The 20,428-nt window shown below is 37.5% G+C and overlaps 1 protein-coding gene across 1 annotated transcript in view; it reads left to right on the top strand.

The window, feature by feature from the left end:
- The window catches only part of RYR2 (ryanodine receptor 2 (cardiac)), a 509,242-nt gene that overhangs the window by 256,489 nt on the left and 232,325 nt on the right, over positions 1–20,428 (top strand). The window contains 2 exon segments of the mRNA XM_012660153.1: positions 9,723–9,931; positions 12,241–12,415. Of these exon segments, the coding sequence (XP_012515607.1) occupies positions 9,723–9,931; positions 12,241–12,415 (384 nt within the window).

The raw sequence follows: 20,428 nt of genomic DNA, 5'->3' as shown, positions 1-20,428 counted from the left end.
TAATGTTAAGAGATCCTGGTTTCACAGCCCCACAAGCCCGCTTTGAAATGACCAATTTAAATGTGCTGTTTAATGAACAACTGTATAATATCAGGCACATATATATTTATTAATAATACCTTATGATAATGTAGCACTTCCTACAGCATTTTTACATTCTTTTCAATATTTGATTCAACTACTATGTTAGGTAAATAAGGAGTATAATAATAATCACAGGGTTATTGAACTTTCCTATAACTTTATACTTGTGTGACATTTGTGTATCCCTAGAGGGTGTTAGGTAGGAAAGATGACAGTCAATATTTTTTTTTTTCTGTTGGAACAATATTATAAAGCTAATAATAAAGTTTTGGGAAAAAAATCTCCCATGGTTTTAAAGTCTGACATATTAACCATTTGATTTTCCTATGTTTTCATTCTTTTCACATGAATATTTATATTTAATATTTTGGGCATCTAGAGTCTTATATAATTATCTATTTTTCCCTTCCTTCCCCTATTCTGCTTCATTTCAAACACTTTGGAAGTTATTTACTCTACATTTACAAAGAATTCTCACAACATTGCTTTCCTGATACTGGTTGAAAATTCCAAAGGGAGAGTGCTGCCAAGGTCAGTCGTACTCAATTCTAAAGTTATAGATGACAGCATGGTAGCCAAAGAGAAAATAGGAGGAGAAAACACTACAGCTTTAATGATTAATGACAGCTTTAATGATAACCTAGAGTCTTCAAGGAAAGAGTCAACTATGGTCAGGCCGGGTGCGGTGGCTCACGCCTGTAATCCTAGCACTCTGGGAGGCCAAGGCGGGAGGATTGTTTGAGCTCAGGAGTTCGAAACCAGCCTGAGCCAGAGCGAGACCCCCGTCTCTACTAAAAATTAGCTAGACAACTAAAAAAAAAAAAATATATATATATAAATTAGCCGGGCATAGTGGCACATGCCTGTAGTCCCAGCTACTCGGGAGGCTGAGGCAGAAGGATTGCTTGAGCCCAGGAGTGTGAGGTTGCTGTGAGCTAGGTTGATGCCATGGCACTCCAGCCCGGGCAACAGAGTGAGACTCTGTCTCAAAAAAAAAAAGAAAAAAAAAGAATCAACTACGGTCAATATCCAAGAGAAGGAGCACATTTTACCCTGTGCATAGAAACTCACGATATATTCTAAACAAAAACGATCAATGATAGTTATATTTTAAAGATATTATCACTTAAGGGCAATGAGCTGTATTCAGTTACATTTGATATATTCACCTTAGGGAGAACTTTATTCCAAGGTGATGCTGGATAAGTGAGATGTTATTCTGATGACATATAATATTTTATAGTATTTACAACCATTATATTAATATAATTTCATCTTCCTAGCACCCTTCTGGACAATATATTACTACCTTATGGGTACCTACTTTTTTCTGAATTTTGTGAATTTTAAGAAAAAGAAGGTACTTATATTTACAAAATCTATATTGGATTTCATTTTACTTCCATATTTGAGATTTTCCTTATTTCTGTTTTGTTTTAATACATAGATACTGAACATCTACTGTGCCTAGTCCTGGAGATTCAAGGATGAACAAGACAGTTTTTGCCCCCAGGTAGCTCTCAGTGTAGACAGGGAAGATGGGCTAAACTGCCCACACTACCATGCAATGCAAGCATTATGCCTAAGTGTCACGGCACAGAGGGTTTAACTCAGCTTGGCGATGTGAGGGAAATCTTCAAAGAGGAGGTATGTTAGTTCTCTGTTACTGTGTAACAAATTATCCCCCAGGACTTAATGGCTTAAAACAACAGACATTTGTTATCCCACAGTGTCTGTGGGTTAGGAATTTGAGAGTGGCTTAGTCAGGCGGGTCTGGATCAGAGTCTCTCCTGAGGTTGCTGTCAAGTTGGCCAAGGCTGCAGTGATCTGAGGACTTCACTGGAGCTGGAGGATTTGTTACTGGGACAGCTCACTTGCATAACTGTTGGCTGAAGAACTCAGTTCCTCTCCGGCTGTTGGCAGGAGACACAGCCAGATGGGCACAGCCTTGCCACACAGACCTCTTCATAGAGATGCTTGCACGCCTTTGCATGGCAGCTGACTCCCCCCAGAGTGAATAATCTAAGGTAGAGTGCAAGGAGGAAGCTGCAGTGCTTCTTGCAGTTACTTCCATCATATTCTATTTGATAGAAGGGAACCATTCAATGAAGCCCCCACACTGTAAATGGAGGTGTAACAAAGTATTTGTGGACATATTTTAAAACCACCAAAGCAGGTAAAGCTAGGGTGAAATTTAGAAGGTTGAGTAAGAGTCAACCAGGTTCATGCATTTCAGACAGAGAGAATAGTGTTATGTAAAGGCTCAGAGACATAAGGGAAGATTGCAAATTGCAGTTTCAGAGAGGTTTTCGTGGCCAGATGTTGAGTGGAGTTTGAGAAGTGGCAGGAGATCAAGTAGAGGAATTGGGGATTGAAAAAGATTTTTTTTTAATTTAAAAAAACGTGACTCTGGTGGCTCTTTGGAGAACAGGCTGAATGTGAACAAAACTGGAGGTGAGGACAGCAGTTTGGTGGCTAAAGAAAAGTGTAGATGAGGAGTGTTGGAGGCCTAATCTTTGGCAATACTGTCAGCGGAGAGACGAGGACAAAATTATTTCACATTTAGAAGTAGAATCAGCAGAAGTACAAACAGGTATCTGAGATGGTTTCTGGGTTGATAGATGTCAAGTGCTTCCATATTCATAGGGAACACAGGAATTGGAGAGGGGACATGAGGTAGTGGGGAGATTCTTTGTTTGATTTTAAACATGCTGGGTTTGAGACACGTATGAAACAAGTAGACAGAGATTCCAAGATTCAATTATATAAATCTGAAACTATTGCTAGAGATAACAGGGTAAAAGATTTCATTTTTTTTTGGTGGGAGAAATTTGGGCTTATTTGTATGCTGAGGGAAAAAACTAGTAGAAAGGAAGAGGTTGAAAATAAAGAGGAGGAACTTGATAAACATGGTCTCTAAAGAGGTGGAAGGGAATGGAATTTAGAGCGTAGGTGAAGGGATTGGCCTCATGTGAGAGGAAGAACACACTTGCTCCCCTAAGGTTAGTGGGAAAGACGTAAGGATTGAAGAGATTGCAGAAACCTGTGTGACATAAAAAATCAGGAGGAAGCTTAGGACAATCTTACTGTGTAATTACTATTTTCCGGTTGAAATAAAAAATGAGTTTATTTGTTAAGGGAGAAGAGTCGGGGAGGCTTGGGCTGGATTAGAAGGCTTGAAGAGGGCAGTAAAGATTTACCGGGTATAGAATTCTCAGTTGGCAATTTATTTTCCTTTAGTAGTCTAAATATGCCATCCCACTGCCTTCTGGCCTCCATGTTTCCTGGTTCCACATTGGCTGTTCATCTTTTTGAGGGTCCTTCTGTGTGATGAGTTGCTTCTCTTGCTGTTGCCAGAATTCTCTCTTTGTCTTCGAACAGTTTGATTGTGATGTGTCTAGTTTCAATTTCTTTGAGTTTATCCTTCTTGAAGTTCATTTTACTAGTTGAGTATGCAAATGATTGTTTTTTCATCAAATTTGGAAAGATTTTGGCCACTATTTATTCAAACATTTTTTCTTTCCTTCTATCTCCTCACCTTCTGTGACTTTCACTATGTGTATGTTGGTATGGTTGATCGTATCTCACCAGCCTCTGAAGCTCTGCTGTTTTTCTTCATTCCTTTTTCTTTTTGTTTTCCATACTTGATAATCTCAATGGATTTATCTTCAAGTTCATTGATTCTTTCTTATGTCAGCTCTAACTTGTGTTGAGCCCCTTTCATAAATTTTTAACTCTAGAATTTCTATTTTTTTATAATAATTTTTCTCTTTATTGATGTTCCCTATACGATAAGGCATCCTTCTCATATTTTTCTTTAGTTCTTTATACATGGTTTCCTTCAGTTCTTTGAAAATATTTAAAACAGGTAAAGTCTTTATCTAATAAGTCCAACATCTGGGCTCCCTCTGGGATGATTCCTATTGACTGCTTTTTTTCCCCTGTGTCTGGGACATCCTTCTTATCTCCTTGCATGTCTCACAATTTTTGTTGAAAACTAGACATTTTAAATAATATAATATGGCAACTCTATATTCTCCCTCACCCCAGGGTTTGTTGTTGGGCTTATTGTAATTATTTTATGTTTGCATAGTAACTTTTCTAAGCTAGTTTTGTAGAGTCTGTGTTGTTTGTCGTGTGTGGTCACTGAAGTCTCTGTTTCATGAGCTTAGTGATCAGCTAGAGATGGGACAGAGACTTCTTTAAGGGCCTGGAACTAATACATCTCCCAGTCTTTACCGAGGGAGAGCAAATATGTGCACTTCCGGACGTGCCTTCAACACACAACCAGGAAATTTACAACTTCACTTCAGCCTTCTTTTACTGCTTATGCAGAGCCTCAAGGTCTTCTAGTGGTGAGAGCTAAGGGCCTTCTCAGGTCTTCTCTGAACACAGGCACAGCCCTGGGCACGAACGTGGGTGTCTAGAGTCCCGGGATATGTTGGAGATTTTCACAGCCCGCTATGGACATCTCATTCCCCAGGTTTTCCTTTTAAATTTTTTGGCCAGCTGTTGTTTGCCTCAACTATTATTGCTACTTCAAGAAGCTGCAATGTTAAAAAATTGCCTCTGATGATTGATTTTCAACAAATGCCTCTAGGAAAAAGATCATTTGCACTGGGCAAGCTCTAAGTCAAGCAGAATAAAGATAAGCCCTTGCAAATGGGATTTGCCAAGGAAGTACCAGAAACATAAAATAATGACAGTTATCAGGGAACTGGGCTTTGGAGGCACTCCAATCCTGGTCTGCCTGCTCCAGGGGCTTCTAGGTGGCTGGTTTTCACGGTGATTGAGGGGCTGTTGGTTTTCAACATTCTATGGAAGTAGTGGGGCATAGGACGGGGAGCAAATTAAAACACCACTGGGTTTGCTGCTCTTACTGACATTTGGACATTTTTATGGAATAAACACTCCTTGGATTGTCGCCAGCCTTTAGTTAATTTCCAGAGTTATGAAAAATTTGATGTGGACATTTTTTACCAGTGTTCTCATTGATTTTATGGAGAAGAGGATTTTTAGAGGTCTTTTCTCTGCCATTCCTACTGATGTCACTCAGCAGTAAAGATTAGAAATAGCTGTTTTATGGGATGGAACAGAGAGCAGACTGCAAACAGATAAAAAGATTGCAGAGAAACATTGATGATCCAATTGAGGTTGAAGATTATGAGTTGGTAGTGCCAATCTGCTGTGTGTGTGTTTTCCAGCAAGCTCAGCAGAGCAGGTAGATGTTGAGAATGAAGACAGTGAAATTGGACAAGAATTGGGGTTAACAGAGCAAGTAGGGAAAAAGGGTAATAGGGCAAGAATGTATGGAAAGCTGTATAAGTAAGGAAGGGAACAAAAGGAATTTAATGTTTGAAGAGTGAATGTATTTGTGTAAGAAAATGAGAAAACAGGAAAAAAATGATGATCATGGAATGGCATAGTCTCTGAATTTTGAGAATTAAGAGATAGAGCCATTGAAAGTTGTTTGACAAGGTTCAGTATTACCAAAGTTACATGAACAATGAACAGTGAGAATAGAATTGTATATTCCACAATAGAAGCCAAGATCATGTTTATTGTTCATCGTTATCTCCTAGAATCGAACTGCATGCCTACTTCAGAGTAGGGATGCAATTGATCTACATGGAAAATATATAAGAAAGATTAATTTTCCAGTGTGAACAATCAGTACAGGGAGAAAATGTCTTCTGAGTTAGATGTTCAAGGGGTCAAAATTTAAACAAGTAGAGATTAGTGTCAGAAAGGACATTCTTGCTGGAGGGAAAGTATAGCTGATATGATTAAGTATAGAAGGAGTTGAGGAATGGTGAATAGTCTAGTCAGGATATAAAATACAGGGTATAGGTGGGGATAGAACAGTATTGGATGAAGGTAGAAGGATTAGGAAAAAATATGGAATATCTTGAAAACCCAGCTAAGAAATGAGGATAAATTTGTACAAGGAGTACCAGCCCCAGGAAGTTTTAAAGCAAGAGCTTGATGTGTGATCACAGTTTACAATAGCAATGTAACTATGGCAACAGTGGCAAGGGACAGATTGGAGGGGGGAGTGCTTGGAGACAGGGAGACCAGTTGGGAGGATTTGGGAAATTGTGTTTTTTTCAACAAGAATGATGGGAATGAAAATTAAAAGATAGATGTGAGAGATTTTATTATTAATATAAAGAAGAATCAGCCTTGCGATCACTACAATAAGATTAAAAATATTAACTTATAGTTGGCTGTCTTGCTTTTGCTGACATTTTAAAAAGTTAAGAGCATAAAAAGTTTGACAAAATTGAATCCAACACTATGTAATTAATCAGAGTTTTAATTTATTTCCTATTTGTTAGTGGAATGCTTACATATTCCAGACTAAATGTGAACTCAGTATTTGAGCTGTTACTATCTTTGGAGTATTGTTCTCAATTCTATTTTAAAACATTTGAAATTGGAGTTCATTACATAAATTACAAAGTTTTATTAAGATTTGAATTACTTTATCCAGAATAATACCAGGAATTTGAAAGGATGGCTGGTTAATACTAACAATTCTTTAAAGTATTATATCATTAGACCTAAAGGATTTTAGATATGTGTAAAATTTTGGAGACCTTAGCCTCCCTTCCTTTATAGTTTATTGTAACTTCTGATTTTAATGCATAATTAGGTCTTGACTGCCCTCTAGTGGTGTATGTCTTTTAAATGTAGAGTTTGGAGAGCAGGACTTTGTTTTATCAGTCATTGGTTGTGTGTACTCTCTGTGCCATGTCTGCGGGGTACCGAGAACAGTCTTTTATCAGACCTTGTCCTTAATCTTGAGGTGGTTTGTTAAAGGTATAATTCCTGAACTTTTTCTTCTTTGAGTACCAACAGACTAGATAGTGTGCGTTAGGAATATATCTAACTGTTCATTTTTTAATGTCAATATCTGTTATCACAATATAAAAATCACTTATATAACATGCTTATATAAGTTAGAATTGCCTACCAAACACATGTAAATATAGTGTATTTTAAATCAAGAAAAGCGTAAGGATTGCGTGGTTGGGGGAGAGTTCTGTGCCTCTGACGGGTGCTGCCCATTAGGTATATGCCCGGCCTCCCATGTCCAGAGCTCAGGGGCATCTTTGTTTCTAGATACAGTTTGGTGGGTGTTTATGGAGCACCTACTTTGTGCTCAGGTGCTTGATGCTACAGGGTATGCAAAAGAAATTTGTTACAGATTGCCTGGATCTGATTTTTATACTCCTGTGAATCCAGATTTTCATTTTGTATTAGTATTTTAGCAAGAAACAGAATGCTGAACTGTTGCTTCTTTAAACTGTAGTTGCAAGCTACCCTAAACTAATTTAAGAACTATACCTATGAATTACACAGACATTTGAACGAAGATTCACAGAGGTTAAAAAAGAAAAAAAACGTACATTACTGTGAAGTCCCTTGCACGACACTGTCTATAAACAGCAAGTTCATTTCAAGTTCAGGTTGAGTATCATCCATGAGTTTATGAACAGTGCAGCATAGAGTCAGGAGAAAGAATGCCAGGACTAAAAATTTCTGCATCCTTGCAACTGCACCTGCTCTGTGTAGTACACCCTGTTTTCACTCCTTATACTTATGGAGAGGATTAGTGGTGTGTCTTAATACCAAGAGAAATTTAGAGGGGGCTTTTGAGGAAATGATCTGTTATATTTTTATGTCAAATTTGCCTTCCAAAATATTTTATTTAAGCTAATATTAAAATTAGTTTGCATTCCTTGAGCATACTGTGTATATTTGTGAAGTCTTGATATCCTGGAAACATAAAGAGAACGCTGGAATTTTTCAGTAGTTTAATTTTCTAAAAAACTGAATGTTCCATATTTAGAAAATTGGGAGTTGAATTTATTAGTGCACACTAGAATATAATGTGTGATTTTATTTGCAAATGTCTGTATAATTAAAAATAAAGATAACTGCACGAAAACTTCTTTCTTCCTGAAAATAATCTCCAGATGTTTGTGTAGTTCATGGCTCACCTTCAACATCTCTTAGATTCACGTAGGGAAGTTACAACCACGATTTAAGGAAGCCATGGATCGGTAATCTGTTTCTTGAGGAAATACTAACTCTGAATGAAAATGTGACTTTTTCTATTTTTTAAAATATGGCAGCATTGAGCACTAGTTTCTTATTAGCAGCAACTACCTTTAAATATCATAAAATCTTATAGTATTTTTCCCTCAAAAAGTAGTTTACTATCTTGTCTTTCAAAACATATTCAGTTGCTAAGTAATAGAATTTTTTCCTCTTCACCATAGAGTTGTTTATCAGTCTTATTCAGGGACTTAAGCTAGCTTTTGAAAGGTTAACTAGCAGATACAGTTCAGCTGTACGTTCTATAATCACCACCAGCACTATCAAAAAGCAGATATTGATCATTTCATTAATTAAGCCCATAATTAGAAGCTACTTAATGCTGTAGCTGTGTTCTTTTCATTGCTTTACTTTAACCTACTCTCAAATTGTTACATATGACCTAGCTGTGTGTTTACTGGAGACCTTTAAAGCTTATCTAGATTATTTTTATAGTTCTAATTCGATCATACCAAGTCAATGGTGAAACAGGTATTAAACCTGTGTTATATATAGGGTCTTCCCCAAATCTTAAAGGGGAACAAACGAGAACGAATATTTAGCCAGTGTCTGCTACTCCGTGCTAGCTACTGGAGGCAGCGTGGGAGGAACAGGGGCTGGAGTGGGAGGCAGCTCCTGAATCCCACCACTTATTAGTTGTGTGACGTTGGTCAAGTCACTAAGTTTCCTCCTCTGTATCCAAGGCGGATCTTAGCTGAGCTGACCGTTTCCTTTGAGATACCAATTTAGGGGACCCTCGTCCGCATCCTGTGATTTCCCAGGGACTTACCTTCTAATGATCATTCTGGCTTTAGGTTCCTCAGTCTGAGATTTTGCCTTCCTGGATCTCTTAATCTTGCTACATCTCATTTCCTATAGATATATTTTTTTCTCCTTTGCTCCACCCTGGTCCTGATGGTAGACTCTCACCCTTTTGCTTTTTCCCCCAGTTGGAAAAGTGTTACATCACGTCAATGAGTCCCTTGGCCATCCTGTAGGGAAATTTGTCGTTGGTTACTGTTCTCTGCTGTTTATGGCTTTCCCTTGTGTCCTCGTTCTCTCTCTCCCCCCCGCCCCCGCCACTTCCTGGCTGCTTCTTCCCTCTTGTCTCTCACCCATAAATGTCTACTTATGTTTTATGCAGAGCAGTTTAGAAGCTGAGATCTCTTTCATTATTGTCTTCTTTCCATCTCGTCTTCCGCAGCCAAACCACCAAGCTGCTTGTGGGTTTTCTTCTACAGAAAAGTAGTTCCCTCCTGCAAAGGGGCTGGTGGAGGAAACGCCAGCATCCCTGACAGTGTTACTGAGGTTCAGTCCCCAGCCTGTCCAGGGCAAGCCCTAGTGCTTTCCGCTTCACCAGGCTGGCTGATCAGAGATAAGAAAACACTCGGTAAAATGTGAAGCAAGACAAGAAAGTATTGTTACTGTATCGTTACTGTCATCACTGCAGGTTGAATTGCAAAAGCTACGTGAGATCCTCCTTTCTCTTTCAATTTCGCACCTGATGCCCACCAGAATCTCTTTCAATTTCACAGCTGGCAGAGCCGAAGTGTGCAGCGGCACAGGAGAAAGGTTCCGAATCTTCCGTGCTGAGAAGACCTACGCGGTGAAGGCAGGACGGTGGTATTTTGAATTTGAGGCTGTCACTGCTGGGGACATGAGGGTTGGTTGGAGCAGGCCGGGTTGTCAACCAGATCAGGAGCTTGGCTCCGATGAACGTGCCTTTGCTTTCGACGGCTTCAAGGTGAGCGGACTTTGCAGTGTACCAGGCATCTACTGTATGTGCTGTAGGGTCATCTGCTGTTCTTTTTGGCAGTTTAGTAATACTGGTATTTTCCACAGCACAAACCCGGAAAAATAGTTCACAGGAAACTTGTCCTTGTAGTCTCAAAACCCTTTTCCCTACCGTATCAATACAGTGGAATTCACCAAGACATTGCTTCTCCATGGTTATCAAAAAACGAATTATCCTTGTCTATCAGAAGTGTTAAAGATACATATGCAAAGGAAAATGCATGTATGTTAAGGTAGCAATTCTATATAAAGATTTTATCCTAAGCAACAATTAATGGTATGTATAAACATTTAATAGCCACAGAATGCTTAAGGCGATGTTTATAATCACAAACAGTTTTCATTTTCAACATTAATAGTAAATTCTATTTCTTAAACTGGGTGGAAACTCAATCAGGTGCTTATTTTGTTATTTACTTATTATGTAAATGTTTAAGGATTATTTTATATGTATAAAATATTTTATGAAAAAAAATATGCTTATACCCACAATAAGATAATAGTTACTTTTGGTTAGTAACATTTTAGATATTTTATTCTTTTATCTTATTTTTTTCTGATTTTCTTCAGTGAATTTGTATTCTTTTTCCTATGAGAGAAAAAGCTATTTTTAATTAGAAAAAAAAATTAGAGTAAATAAGCAATCATGAAGAGATTTGACACTTGGGTATTGCGGGTTTGTTATGTCCTGGGTGGGAAAGCATTTCTAGGCTAGAAATTAGTACAATTGACCCACTTTGTTCTGAAATGTCACTGTTTTTTATATCAAATAGAAAATTTGACATCTTTTTTTGGGTCAACATTAGCAAACCTTATTTAAACTCCAAAAAAATAAAATAATAGAGAAAAGGCAGATTGAGTTTTATTTTCCCTGAAGGTCAGATGCAACAAACCAGAGTTGCAACTATCCCTAAGAAGTTAAAATGCCCTTTATCCCCTGTCAGACCACAATCTAGAAAGGATACTGAATCTGGGACTAGGCATGTAGCGGGTAGGGCAGGAAGGAGAACACCATAGCTGGATAAGTGGGTTGTGAATTTTATGCCTTTTGATACTTAGTTAAATTTTTTAAAAAGTAAAATGTGCTATATTGAGAAGAATTATGTCATTGTTTTGCATTGGTGACTATATCCGGTTACATACCAACTCACAATGATGATGCTTAAGTGGTAAGTTCAAAGATTTATCTGGCAATATAACTAATTTGTACCTATAAATTAGCAGAATATACCTGTAGAACCAAAAGTCACGTTTTATCAATACTATGTTTCAAATGTATTTATTATATAGGATTTCACTTACATGTATAAAAAAAGATTGGCATCTGTTTTCAATTTTTGGCTTGTTATTTCACTAGATATCTTAAGAATATTTTTGGGTTGGGTTTGAAGCTTTTTTAGTTTTAGTATGTAACTGAAATGTTTCTAGATTTCCATTTTGTTAAAATATCAGTGACACTCGTTCTAAGGAATAGAATTTTATTTTATTTTATTATTATTATTTTTTTTTTGAGACAGAGTCTCAATGTGTTGCCCAAGCTAGAGTGCCGTGGCGTCATCCTAGCTCACAGCAACCTCAAACTCCTGGGCTCAAGCGATCCTTCTGCCTCAGCCTCCCGAGTAGCTGGGACTACAGGCATGAGCCACCATGCCCGGCTAATTTTTTCTATATATTTTTAGTTGTCCAGCTAATTTCTTTCTATTTTTAGTAGAGACGGGGTCTCGCTCTTGCTCAGGCTGGTTTCGAACTCCTGAGCTCAAACAATCCCCCGCCTCGGCCTCCCAGAGAGCTAGGATTACAGGCGTGAGCCACTGCGCCCGGCCTAGAATTTTATTTTCAAATAGATGAAAATTAGAATGTCATTTCCAATGGTAAATTCCCAGCTTGATTCTCTAGCTCATAAATTTTTTGTATTTGTATGAGTGAAGAAAAACAACCCATATCCTAGGAAATATTTATTGCAGTGGAAAAAATAGGTTCTAAAGGCATATGGTTTTTCTTTTAATAGAAAGTAGGTGGAGTTAGATTTTTAAAATAATGGACTCTCAAAATCATGAAATAGCATTTGGGATTTTCTCAAGATTCAGTAATATAGCACGTTGATATTAGGTAGGGATTTAGAATTCCCAGACGTCTCCGTATTGCTTGGGTAGGATACCACAGTAGACTGATGTGCCAGCTGGAGTTGACCCTCCTGCTGCATTAATAGAAGCGCGTGCTGGTTTACCCTGTGACAAGAGACTCTTCTGTTCTCCACAGGCCCAACGGTGGCACCAGGGCAACGAGCATTATGGGCGCTCTTGGCAGGCAGGCGATGTTGTCGGGTGTATGGTGGACATGAATGAACACACTATGATGTTCACCCTGAATGGCGAAATCCTTCTTGATGACTCAGGTTCAGAATTGGCTTTCAAGGACTTTGATGTTGGTGACGGTAGGTGTACTATGTTTCGTGTTGTCTTTAAGTTTGCAGCACAATGAAGCTATTCATTGTAACGCTTCATAACCAGCCGTCTGTGTTTGAGGGTGAGTGAGCAGATGAGTTGCAGCTGTAAATCGTAAGGGCGCCCGCCACATAGCTGCTTTGATCAGACGCGCCCTTGAAGTTACTTTAGCAGAAATGCTGTCTCTACAGCTCAGGTAGGGTTTTGATAAGGCCGAAATGGCTTTCATGAGTGTGAATGAGAAAATGAATAGCTGGCAAAAGGATAGTATTTCACTATGGTTAAATTTTTATTTAGAACTTCCCTGTTTAATCAGCTGCGTATAGCCTCTTTCTGTTCGTTCCTTTCACAAAATTGGAGTGAGAACCTACCGTGGATCAGACACTCAGCTGGAGATGACAAAGATGAATAAAACACTGTCCTGTCTTTATGTAGATTACAGTTTGCCGGGGGAGGTGGACACTTGTACAATTTCTGTTTAGTGATTAAGTTCTAAAATAAAGAAGTGCACAAAGTTCCATGGAAGCACAATGCAGGGAGCAAATACCACTGCTCATGGGGCCCTTTGGCCTTTGAGATGGCCTTTGAGCAAGACTGTAAAGAAAAGATGGGTAGCATCAGTGAAGCACAGAAGAAGGCTTTTATTCTTCAGAGCTGCACTTCCAGTTTGGTGGGCACTGGCCACATGGGGCTGTTTAAATCTAAATTAATTTAAATTAAATAAAGCTAAAAATAGGGTTTCTTAGTCACACTAGCTACCATTACAAATGCTTAGTACCCACAGGTCATGGGTGGTGTCCCTGCTGGACAGTGTAGATAGCATTTCTGTTATCACAGGAAGTTCTATTGGACAGTGTTGCTCTGGAGCATATAAATAAGACAACATTTAATAAAGTGTTATATTATTTCATTTCTAAATGAGCCAACACATTCTTTCCAAAATGGCTTTTGAATTAGCTGTTATATATGTGCATATGTATTTGCATAAATAAATGTAAACATATTTGCATATGTAGTCTTAGCTTTTAAGATATACTTTGGTCAGTATTTTTATATTCTATAAATTTGTCACCGATCCTCAAAACACTAGCCAGCTCATTATTTGTGTTAAACTTTATATTCATCCATTCAGCAAGCTTTTGAGCAGGTAGGACCATCATTTCCCAAACACAGATTTGCAAAAAATAATAGAAACTTTGCATTTTTATAACTTAATATCTATTTGAACACTTGTGTCTCTGGATGGTGAAATTGGCACTCTAACCCTCCCCACCTTTCTCTGATGTTGTCTTTAAGGATGTCAAAGTATCGGTGGGAAGGTGTGTAGGGGACTTTTTCTCAGTGTTACCTGTCTACACTGGCCACTACTATGGATATGACCTGAGATGCTATTTTTAATCAGTTGTATTAAAAAATACTTGACTACTATGCTTCTTTGGAAGTTTAAAGTCTTTAAATGCATGTTCTGTTTGTATAGTATGTGTGTCACAGAATATACACAGAGTCACCGAATGCCCGTGTTCCAACACATGCCTACATGAGACAATTCCTTTTGAAAGATTTCTGAACAGGAATGTGTTCTGATGCAATGCCTTTTTTTTTTCAAGCTTATTTTATTGAAGTCTGTGTCCTGTTCTGCAGTTTTGATAAGGTGGTGGAGGAGATTGTTCCTCCTTCAGTGACTCTTCCTGCCCTCATCCTTGGGATCAGTCTGCGACCTCAGGGAAGGGAAGAATCCTGCGGCCAATGGTTTAAGATGCTCCTGGCCGCAGGGAGGAATGAGCTTGGTGACCTTTTGGGTTGGGTTGTTCTTTCCTTGCTCTTTTGTGTCATCAAAATGGTAAAATCTGAAGGGCTGAGAAATGGATATCAGCCTAAAGAAAAGAAACTAGGAAGCTCAACCAGTGGGTTTTTTCCTGGGTCTCTGGAGAAACAGAAGGAAATCTTGTGGTTCCTATGTGATCCAGCCCGGGTTTTTTCCTGAGTCTCTGGAGAAACAGAAGGAAATCTTGTGGTTCCTATGTGATCCAGCCCAAGCTCACCAATTTAAACAAAAATCAGAACTTGTGCCCCAAATACCAGCTAATAAAAAATTATACTTTGTCTTTGTCTTCTACCCTCTTCCCTGCCATGTAAGGATAATTTATATCATAAAGTACACTCAAATTTCTGTAGATGAAAAAACTATCTGGTTTATACTTAGAATATGCTTCGCGCCCTCAGTTGAAGTATTGTAGCAGTTAGATCATTTGCTGGATGTGTGTGGCTTATCCAGAAGAATGGTTTCCAACACGGTTTGAATTAAGGGTAGAAGGTCTGCACCATCTCAAACACCCACCTTCCTAGTTTCCCCATTAACACCTCTGAAGTTCCTTCCTATCACCAGTGTCACTCTGTGCAACCTTTTATCATAATACAGACCTGGAAAAGGAACTTATTGTTGAGAATGTCCCTAATTAAAAATTATCACTTGTCAGAGGAAGAAAGGAATCAGGACTATGAGGCTGACTTCCACAGTAGGGAAATCCAAGCAACCCAGTTCTGAAATTATTCTTCTTGTTTGGCATTGGGCAAATAGCCTCTCTGTTTTCATTTCCTTAAAATAAAAGCACTACTTGGAGATGATCTATTCATGCCTCTTTTAATTCTAAAGATCCTAGAAATCTAAGGCAGATATTTTTTGTGTTTGTTTTTATTTCATCCTCCTTTTCAGCATTCTCATTTAAGTTCTGGCATCCATTTTTTTTTATTTGTATAAATTTAAGGAGTATGAGTGCAGTTTTGTTACATGGCTATATTGCATAGTGCTGGTCTTGGCTTTTGATATAACCATCACGCAAATAATGTACATTGTATCCATTAAGTAATTTCTCATTCCTCATCCCGCACCCAACTTCCCACCCTTCTGGGTCTCCAGTGTCTGTTATTCCACACTCTATGTCCGTGTGTCCACCTTATTTTGCTTCCACATATAAGTGAGTACATGTGGCATTTGACTTTCTGTTCCTGAGTTGTTTCACTCTTGGCCTCCAGTTCCATCCATGTTGCTCCAAAACACATGATTTCATTCTTTTTTATGGCCGAATAGTATTCCAAGATTGTGTGTGTGTGTGTGTGTGTGTGTGTGTGTGTGTGTGCGCGCGCGCACGTGCATGCATGCATGCACACACATACCACATTTTCTTTACCCATTCATCCCTTGATAGATACTTAGGTTGATTCCAAATCTTTGCTGTTGTGAATAGTACTGAAATAAATATACAAGTACAGATATCTTTTTGATATAATGATTTCTTTTGTGTAGATACCCAATAGTGAGATTGTTAGATTGAATGCATCTGCCATCCCTTTAACTAGCTGTTGGACTCTAGACAAATGATTTAACATCTGAGTTGCTTCCTCATCTAGAAAAATGGAGTTAATATTAAATAATATAGGTGAAAATGCGTTTATATTATGTGGCACATAGTAGACCACAGCAACTGTTACACTCTCTTTTCTTTCGATTAAAGGAGTATGTAATATTATATACTTCTTTGTACATTTTAATATAGCATTGGCCCTTTCATCTGCTTTTTGGCCATTTGGCTTGGTTATACACTTGGACTTTTTTCTGTATTTCAGAAATGTTACAATCTGAAATTATTTGTTCTTAGGAAAGACTAGGTATGCTTGTGATCTGCTTTATGTTCTTTTTATTGTAGCCCCAACCAGAAATTTCATGCCTGTATTTCGCCCCCACATCTTTGTAACTTCCAGCTCCTTGGCTGGACTTGCGTGCTCATCAGACACCCCTCTCCTCTGGAGCAGGGAGGCTCATCAACGGAGAAAGTTAAAATTTGCCTCAGCCATCTGTCTTTTGTTGGAGGAAGCAGCTTAGCCATAAGTTGTAGCTACTGTTTTAACAGATTTGCAAATAGTTAGGGTGGCTTTGGCTCAGGCCCAGGTAACTGATCAGGCTCATGTGCACTAATTTAAGATCCACTTCCATGATGAAAATTTTCCTTAGATATCATCAGGCTCTGTTATTTGCAGGGTGTCAGTTAAGGTAACTGGAATAGAAGATCAAGAACACAAAGGACAGGAAGGTAGGACCGAAATTTTACATGTGCTGGGGTATATGCATGAGTTTGTGGAAATCTGTTTTTTTAATGTGTGCTGAAATATTTGTGTGTTCTGCCTACTTCATACTAATAAAAAAATTGAACTCCAGTTATCATGTTTTGTTATGGAGCAATGATTAAGAGTGATGTCATTTATTTATGTTCAATTTATGCCTAACACTCAGTCACTCTTGATAGTATTTAGCATTACCTGACATAACAGTATGTATATTGGTAACTGTTTCTTTGTTTACCTATTATCTGTCTTTCGTATTTTTTTTTTATTCTGTTCACAGCTGTATCCTCAGGGTGTAGAACAGTTCATGGCACAGGGTGGATGTTCCTTAAATATTTGCTGAGTGGAGGTACTTGATACTGTATGGAGACAATGTAGAATAGTAACTTAAAGCAGAAGTTGGCAAAATAAGGCCTGAGGGTCAAGTCCAGCCCGACACCTGCTTCTGTAAATACATTTTATTGGAACAGCCACACTCATTTGTTTACAATCTATGGCTGCTTTTGCACTACGACTCTGAGTTAGTAGTTGCAACAGAGCCCATATGGCCTGTGAAACCTAGAATATCTGCTCTCTGGTCATTTGCAGAGTTTGTTGAGCCCTGGCTTAAAGCGTGGGCCTCGGGATCCCCCAGCCTTGGGTTTCTTTTTTGGCCACTTAGTAGCTGTGAGGGCACGTGATTTGAGCTAAGATTTTGGTTGCCTCATGTGGAAAATAATAATAATGATTCCTATCTCAGTAAATCGTTGTGGGAATTCACTGAGACGAAGCATCAGGAAATACTAGCTACTGATATGGAGCCCTGCATGCTGGGTGTTTCATTTATTGCCATCATCTTCATTATTCAGGACACTTTTCTAAGTAGTGAACAAAAGGGGGGGACTGAGGCTGGCCCTGTCTCTGTGTGGTGGCTGGATGGTACCTGTGGTTTCACTCTCTGTCTTCTTTGACCCTGTTGCCATCCAGCTGTTTCTGCTGTGAATATGCCAATTTTAAAAAGTAAAGATAGTTTCTAGAAATATTGGTGGTTTTATTATGAGAGAAGTTATTAAAACCATGATCTCAAAAGTCAGGATATTATTTAATTTTTACCAAGTTCTATTTCATTTCAATTAAAATGAGAAAAAAAATATGCTAGTTTCTACTTATGGATGTCCTTACATAAATATATTTCTTGAAAGGGGACCAAAACAGTAAGGCAATACCATCTGCCAGTATAACTGCTGTAAACGAATGAAAAAATACGTATTTATCATAAAAGTAATATATTCTTGTTGAATATTTGGAAAATATTCAAAGGAGTATAATGAAAATGGTTAAAAATTACATGTATTCACACTACCCAGAGAGCGAATTGACTTTTAATACATTTCTCCCCCATTTAAAGAATTGAGATGATGTTGTAAAAATAATTTTCCATTGCTCCCTTTTTAACATATGATAAATGTTGTCCAAAGACATAAAAACATTTAAACATAATTTAAAATTTCTTAACAACTTTTTATCTTGAGAAATATCAGTCCTTCAGAAAAGTGAAAGAATCGTACAATAACACCTGTACACCTTTTGCCCGGAGTCATCAACTGTTTTCATTTTGCCATATTTGTCTTCTCTCTATATATAATTTTATTTTGGTGAATCATAAAGATAATTTTTAATGGCTGTACACGTTTAATCTTGTCTATATATCATAGTTAACCATCCTCTTATTATGGGTAGATGAATTTCTTCTTGTACCTTTTTTCCCCGCATTTTAAATTGAGTTCAGTGAACATCCGTGCTAAGGAGTATAATATGAGATCTCACTTTAATACTATTAACATAGCCCTATGGGGTAGATGTTGCAGAAGAAAGGATTAAAGCTTAGAGAATTTAAGTAACTTGCCAAAGGTCAAATAGCTAATAAGTGGTGAAGCTAAGACTTGAATCCTGATCTGTAGAACTTCAAACTCTGTGTTTTTAATCACTTCATAGTACTGCCTGTCTCCATTCTTCTTCGATGGTAACTCTTCTGTAAAACCTTCCTGACTCCCATCTCTCCACCCTTCCTTTGTTCTTGGTACCCTGTCTGCTTAGATAGGTAGTAGTTTATTTCGGTAAAACTTCTTTACTTGTCTTTCCACCTCATTAGATGTGAGCACATTTTGGCTGGGGTCTATATGTTAGTAACCTTTTATTTCTAGTTTCTGGCACACAGTAGCTACTCAGTAAATACTTACCAAATAAAAAAATGAATGGTTGAAAGTTTCTTCATGCATATTAACAAATTGCTCTACAAAAATCTTGTACTAGTTTAATTTGATTAGCAGGATTTATGTTAGTGAACTCACTACCCACCAGTGTTGAGTGTTAGGACTTGGAGAACATGTCATTTGAGCCATTTTATCTCCACAGCACTTATGAATGTCTTTATGAGAAAGATGTAGGTATGTCCCATTTTATTAAATTAAACATTTTTAATGAAACCTATCACTTGTTTTCATAATAATGATATACATATTCATTGAAAATTTTTTAAATTAAGAGAAATAAAAAAGAGATCAAAAAGGTTTAAAAGTCCCACTACTCTGAGACTTTTTGGTAAAAATAACCTGTTGGTGTTTTCCTATCTAAAAATATGACATAAGTTGTATCTTTCTCTCTTCAAACAATATTTACTGTGAATATTTTCCTATATATTAATGAACATTTGAAAACCAAATTTTCAAAGGCTGAATAATATTCTATCTCATGAAAAGAGGTATGTTTATTATCAAAACAATATGCTAGAATTGTAAACATAGCTATAGGGAACAATTTAGGACATAACTCTTTCTGTATATTATTAATACTAATCACTTACTGGTTTTAAGTGAAAATATTTCAATTATACACAAAAGTTCAGATATTAATATAACAAGTACCAAAAGGTCTACTATGAGGGTATTTATAGGTATCCAGTTACTTCACTTATAGGCTAGGAATGCCCACAAATAAAGTGATTAGAAAGAACTAGATGTCTACCATCTGAGTAGATGTTTCTATCCTGGTATCCCCTCGTTTATGTCAAATGGATGTTAGATTTGCCCATTTGTGCTAATGCAGTTCAAGCTGTCTCAGATCTATTGCATTTATTCATTCCTTTTCTTTGATTCCTTTGGGGACACTTATTTAAAACAACTTTCCTTGACTACTGCTTCAAGAGCTGTCACAGCTGCAGACACAGCTGCAGTTTTGTTTTAATTTTAACTAGAAACTCATCGTTCACACTTCCTTGAACACAGCTGGATGTGTTCTTTCTTCCTGGTTGGTAGCTCTGTTATACAACCACTCATTTGAATATATATTGATGAATACAAACTGGGTGAAATCATTATGAATTATTGGATATAATTTTTATTGTCTGATGCTATTTGTGGGGTTATATATGGCTTTTACTGCCACTAATTTCAACAAGGGAAGAAGTGTAAATCATAATGGTAGAACTAACTACAATTCTTGTGAAAATTATTGGCTTATTCTAAGGTTCCACTGCTTTTCGGAGCTACAAATTAGAGAATCTAATTTATAGTCTGTGTTCCAATACTGACTTTGTTTATTGTGCTACCTACTTGAACATTCATGTAAGACATTATAGAAAGAAATGAAGCATACATAAACACCCACTCCCAGAGAATATTATCTCATCCCCTTGCCAAAAAATGTATCATTTCATCGTCTTGACAGTTGATTCCAAAGAACTCAAAGAAACAATTAACAAAGTTAGTATATTAAATAGTTTCCGCTTTTTCAGTAGTGGAAAAATTTGCTAACTTTGCCACATATTAGAAAAGCTTATGAAATATTTTATTGTTTTTGCCCTATTGCTCATTGCTATTGCATATATAATATATAATATTTCAAAT

This window comes from Propithecus coquereli, unplaced genomic scaffold, assembly GCF_000956105.1.
Source record: "Propithecus coquereli isolate 6110/MARCELLA unplaced genomic scaffold, Pcoq_1.0 Scaffold66, whole genome shotgun sequence".
Classification (NCBI taxonomy): Eukaryota; Metazoa; Chordata; class Mammalia; order Primates; family Indriidae; genus Propithecus; species Propithecus coquereli.
Note: the sequence above shows the minus strand (reverse complement) of the source record. Positions and strands in the feature narration are given on the sequence as shown.